General features: G+C 38.0%; 1 protein-coding gene across 1 annotated transcript; it reads left to right on the forward strand.

Moving 5' to 3' along the window:
• The first annotated feature begins 1,963 nt into the window (after nucleotides 1–1,963).
• LOC133421571 (zona pellucida sperm-binding protein 3-like) lies at nucleotides 1,964–3,742 on the forward strand. The gene is made up of 4 exons (XM_061711224.1): nucleotides 1,964–2,890; nucleotides 2,965–3,361; nucleotides 3,403–3,486; nucleotides 3,558–3,742. Exons 1-4 carry the CDS (start codon nucleotides 1,964–1,966, stop codon nucleotides 3,740–3,742), a joined length of 1,593 nt encoding a protein of 530 aa, XP_061567208.1.
• The last annotated feature ends 2,258 nt before the right edge of the window (nucleotides 3,743–6,000 follow it).

Genomic DNA, 6,000 nt, shown 5'->3' on the forward strand with positions numbered 1-6,000 from the left:
TCCTGACAGAATAGGGACTTTAAGAAAAGATGAAGATGATGATCTATGGACAAAAAAGGTAAATAAAAATCAGGTCAATTTATTTTTGTGTCAATATAAGATCATGCGCTGAGTGAGTTGAAGTAGCTTTCATACATGAGTACTTTCTTACACGATTTTCTTTATGACTAAAATCCAGCTGATTTTATTGCTTGGGGGGGGGGGGGGGGGGGATATATTAAAATAAATGTTTTAAAATTATGGTGACTTTGAAGTCCTATATCAAATTACAGTTTGGGTTGCAAAAAAACAATTGGACATATAATATCTTTGTAGGTCCACCACACAAAACTGTAAACACCTTTGAGTCTTTATTTACAATACAAATATTCCTTATATACAATACACTACATAATTTACAGGCAAAAGAAAATCATCATGAAATAACTGTGGCCATGTCATGTGGTTATTTGGTGAACATCTCAAAATGTCTTGAGACCAAAGATTTTCATATGTTGATTTATTTTATTATTTTAGCATTTTCTTTATTTTTTGCATTGTTACAGCATGATTATTATTATTATTATTATTATTATTATTATTATTATTATTATTATTATTATTATTATTATTATTATTATTATAGCACAGTGATTGATTTCTCTGAGACTCTATGGTGGTCTATAGTGATGAGAGTTCATCAGAGCAACAGCTTGGGGGAAGAAACTGTCTCTGTGTCTGGAGGTTTTGGCGTTCAGTGCTCTGTAGCGCCGTCCAGAGGGGAGGAGTTCAAACAGACTGTGTCCTGGGTGTGAGGGGTTTGGTTTTGAAGGACTTCCATGGCCTCTTCTCCCTAACCATCACTGGGACATCATTCTCCTATTTCACTGCTTTGTTTTTGAAGTATTTTCAGAAAACATAGAAGATGATAAAATGTGGCTTCATTTCGGATTTTGCATATTGCTTACAGCTAGTGCATGGTGATGACATAATTCTACATCTGTCACAGCATACAGTTCAGTAGGTCTCATCACCATCTAGTCAACACCCTTTTTGACATCACACCAAAGACCAAGCAAGTGGTTCAGTGAGAGATGCAATGATGGAACTCATGCTGCGTAAAGGAGACTTCATTAGCTGAGGTTGTATTTGTTGTATTTTGAGAATGTCCTTGAAGGTCTGAAGTTACTTCCTGTAAAAAACAAAACAAAAACAATAACCTTGAGATAACACAACCTTGTCACTTTGTTTTTCTGAAAGGACTTGCAAAGTACTGTGACATCACAGATGCAGATCTGAGACGAATAATTCAGTGTATCCATTGTTTGACAAAAAAAGAAAAATAAAGCCACAAAGCCTAACAGTTTTTTTCTTCTTTCTTGTATACATATATATATATATGGATATATATATAAGATGGACATATTTCAATGTTATGCAAAGACAAAGAAAACATCCATAAAAACTAACAAATTGATTAGTATTTAAATAAGGATTTTTGAAGAGAGAAGAATCCAAAGTCAAACATTATTTTCCATAAAATATCAATACTTAAATGACATATTCAACACAGTCAGATGAAAATGATTATTTAAGTGCATGAAAGCTGTATTTCAGGTTGTGAACTGCACTGGTTGATTGCTGGATATCCTGCCTTAAAACCTAATTAAGACCTATTATTTCACAATTACAAAACAGCGGTGACTTGGGAGTGGAAGGTTTGTTCACATTGATAGCACTTGTTAAATCTCTTTTCTTTTCCTTTTTGAATTGTTTCCCTTTTCTAAAGTGATTCTTGCAAGTATCCACACTAATCTTGTTCGTGAGTGTGTGATTAGCAGATAATTGGACTCAGCTGAGTTCTGCTGCTCTGCTGGGCTTTAAAAGGCTGCACTGGGCTCCTCAGATCACTGCCTAGTGGGTCATTCAACAAACGCTTGCAGTCTGAACCCAATTGTCTGTACCTATGTGTCACTTGCGACACATGGCGCCTCTGTGGTTTTGGAGCAACCTGCTTTTTGGATTCTTTTTGTCCGCACTCTGTCAGGACTCTTTTGACGCTCCACAACTGCACCATGACGAGGATGTTTCTCCCCAGATGCCCCTGCCGCGGACCAACGGCTCCCCTCACAGTGTGGCCCAACGGCGGCAGCAGCAGCAGCAGCAGCAGCAGCAGCAGCAGCAGGAGAGGGAGCTGGTGAACACTGTCAGAGTGAACTGCCAGCCAGACTCTGTGGAAATCATCGTGAGTGCTGATCTGTTTGCAGTCGGAGCTCCAGTCGCCAGCCATGAGTTGCAGCTTGGAGTTGAGCCCAATGACCTCTGTAGAGCTGTACCCTTGTCAGAAGATGAGTACCACATCCATGTTGCCATGGACGACTGCGGCTCCAAACACTGGATGGCAGAAGATGTTCTGGTCTACACAAACCTCCTCATGTACACACCTACTCCCTCTCCCAGTGGAATAATTCACATGGATGAGGCCGTAATTCCAGTCGAGTGTCATTATGAAAGGAAGAACAGTCTGTCCAGTTCCTCACTGACGCCAACCTGGATCCCATTCAAATCTACCCAAACTGCAGTGGAAACCCTCAACTTCAACTTGATGGTCATGACAAATGACTGGCTGTATGAAAGGGGAGCCAATGTGTTTTACCTCGGTGAACCGATCAACATTGAGGCGTCCGTCAGAATTGGCCATCACATGGGGCTCAGGGTGTTCCTGAGCAGCTGTGTGGCCACACTTACACCGGACATGCACTCTGATCCCAAATACCTCTTTATTGAAAATGGGTGCTTGGTGGACTCTCAGCTTCCAGGATCAAAGGCCCACTTCCTGCCCAGAACACATGATGAGAAGCTGCAGATGGTCATTGACTCCTTTAAATTCCACAACGATGACAGAGGAGAGGTGAGTGTAGTCCTGTAGTTTTTTTTTTTAGCATGATTAGAGAAACTATGTCTAATTTTGCTTCACCCTTGCAGCTGTACATCACATGCCACTTGAGTGCTGTGCCAGTGACTGACGCCGAAGCAACAGACAAGGCCTGCACCTTCATGAATGGAAGGTGGCGCTCGGCTGACGGTAACGACTACCTGTGTGGCTACTGCAAAAACCAAAATGAGGTTGGCCAGGTCTTCAGCAAGTCCAGCCTCACTGGCCCATATGGCCCTCGTGCCTTCAAAGACTCTGAACCCATGTGGAGAAGTGCACTGAAGACTAACCAGGCATGGGACCATGAAGCCAGACTGGGCCCACTGACTGTCTTGCCAGCAAGGAAAAGTGGACCAGTACCTGCAGAAGAGATTCCTCTGATGCTGGGAAAAATCTACAAACCAGCACTGTATGGCAGTCACTGGAGAAGTGGAATATCCAAGTTCGGTGAGTGACTCATTAACGTGAGTCTGTCTTGAACTTTAAAGAACCGTACTTGACAATAAGATGTCTTGCAGCTCTGGAGAAGGGACTGATCACTGACAATGACTCCACATCTGACCTGGAAGAAGGTAAGTGGTGCTGCAAAGTCAAATGGAGAGACTACAATTTGGAGAGTTCTTGAATTTTACTTTAACTGCAGAAGATGATGCTGCATCTCAAACTGACCTGATCCCTGACTCTGGTTCGATATCTCTGGAGAGCAACACCACAGTGGCCCCCAGTGTCATCAGCACCACCATCCAGCCTGACGTGGCCACTCATCTGACAAATTCAACTGCTGCTGAATCTGACTTTTCAGACAAAACTGACCCAAAGAGAAAATGAAGAGCTTGTAACATTAAGGCTTTCCTGTATTGAAAATAAAGAACTTTTAACATAAAAAAAAAATTCAGTGTATCCATGTTTATCTCCACTAGATTTGGCATCATGCTGAGTTTGAAGCAAGCAGCACCGTTTTCAAAAGGGAACCCTACAGAATAGGCCTCGGGGCAGACTAGAGATGCAAACTCCGCCCCCTTCAACCAGCTCACACAACTGAAGAGACGAGGTTGAAAAGAGCCCTTTTAATCTTCTATTTGGTATTTTGAGCAAAATTAGTTTAAAAAAAAAGACACCTGGAAATGATGACGGCATCAAAATAAAAGCTATACATGGATCTCCTTCACTGCAAAGACTCAAAATCAAAACTATTTGTCTTAAAATGTCTCATTTTTAGTCAAATCTCATTACACTTAAAACAAGACTCATCACTGGGAAAAAACAATTCACCTGTTCAAGTAGATTTTCACTTAAAAAAAATCTGCCAGTGGAACAAGGTGGTGGTTTTTTTTTTTTTTTTTTTTTTTTTTTTTTTTTTGCTTACAATGAAGATAAATCCTGTCCCACTGGCAGATTTTTCTACTTATTTCAAGTGAAAATTTACTTGAAACAGGTGAAAATTGTCAAATTTATTTTTCTGGTAATTACTCTTGTTTTAAGTGTAATGAGATTTTCTTGACAAAAGAGACATTTTAACTAGAAATAAGACAAATATTCCTGGTAAGATTGAGTTTTTGCAGTGTTTGAACTGTAGACTAAAGATGCATCCACTGGAAATAAAAACATCATGCCTCAACAAAAGTCAGCGCTTCACACACTTATTCTGTTTGATCAGTCCGGTTCTCATATGACTTCCTCTGTTCAGTTTAAATCAATTACATAAGTAACATTGTACATTATACTTTATTATATTAACCGCATTGTAGACAAAGGTGGGTAGTAACAAGTTACATTTACTCCGTTACATTTACTTGAGTAAGTTTTGGGAAATTTTGTACTTTTAGTAGTTTTGAATCATTATACTTTTTACGTTTACTTGAGTAGATTTGTGAAGAAGAAACTGTTACTCTTACTCCGGTACATTAGGCTACGTTGAGCTGTTACTTTTCATTTATCCCTTTTATCCACGTACGCGTCAATCTCATGACATCACTGAGTGATTCTTTGGGAACAATTTTTGTTTTTGCATGTTTTGTCACATATACAGACTCAAACACACACATACAGAGTTTCTATGAGTTCATGGGCTTGTTTTAGTTCTGCCTGCGGAGCCTGGTTACAAAAAGAAAAGTACAAAGGCTTGAAATGTTGTGCTACTTGTGCTTAATCTATTTTTTTATTCAGTTATTTTATTTATTTTATTATGTATGAAAGTATTTGAATTTACTTTAAGATTATTTTAATTTAAGCTATTTTATATTAATTTTGATTTATTGATTTAATTTGCCTGAAGATGATTTTGTACTTTTGTCTGTTTGAATGGTTGTGTTAAAATAAAACAGACGTTACTCAACAGTTACTCAGTACTTGAATAGTTTTTTCACCAAGTACTTTTTTACTTTTACTCAAGTAATTATTTGGATGACTACTTTTTACTTCTACTTGAGTCATATTATTCTGAAGTAACTACTTTTACTTGAGTACAATTTTTGGCTACTCTACCCACCTCCGATTGTAGACCGCGTCTCTCTCAATTCAATTCAATTCAAATTGGCTTTATTGGCATGAATGGTAACCATTGTTGCCGAAAGCATACATATACATACAACAAACCACAATACAATTAATACATAAAATAAAAAAAAATAAAAAAGACAATTACTGTCTGATGATGATAGTACAATTTATTTAACAGAAGAAACAATTAGTGATTTAAATACAAATTTAAGAGAGGAAATTAAATTAGTTATGGAATGGATTAATGGCAATAAACTTATTTTGAATGTGTCGAAGACCACTGGGATGATTCTTGGAACAAACCACACATTGCGTTCGAATCCAAGGCTTGACCTTACTATTAATAATGAAACAATCAAACAAGTTAATGAAGTTAAACTGTTCGGGATTATATTTGATAATACATTAACATGGGAAAAACACATACAGAGAATATTAACAAAAATTGGAAATATTTTATCAACGATCAGGAGATGCAAAAAATATCTTACGCCACAAACCACTAATCAAGTAATTCAAGCCTTGGTTTTGTCACATGTGTATTATTGTACTGTTGTCTGGTCAAACACATCATTGGGAAATATAAG

This window comes from Cololabis saira, chromosome 21 (assembly GCF_033807715.1).
Source record: "Cololabis saira isolate AMF1-May2022 chromosome 21, fColSai1.1, whole genome shotgun sequence".
NCBI lineage: Eukaryota > Metazoa > Chordata > Actinopteri > Beloniformes > Belonidae > Cololabis > Cololabis saira.

Excerpts from the sequence above, each read along its gene's own strand:
- LOC133421571 (XM_061711224.1), top strand. The coding sequence starts at position 1,964 with ATGGCGCCTCTGTGGTTTTGGAGCAACCTGCTTTTTGGATTCTTTTTG. Across the intron at positions 2,891-2,964 it reads ACAACGATGACAGAGGAGAG|CTGTACATCACATGCCACTT; the intron begins GTGAGTGTAGTC and ends TCACCCTTGCAG. Across the intron at positions 3,487-3,557 it reads CACATCTGACCTGGAAGAAG|AAGATGATGCTGCATCTCAA; the intron begins GTAAGTGGTGCT and ends CTTTAACTGCAG.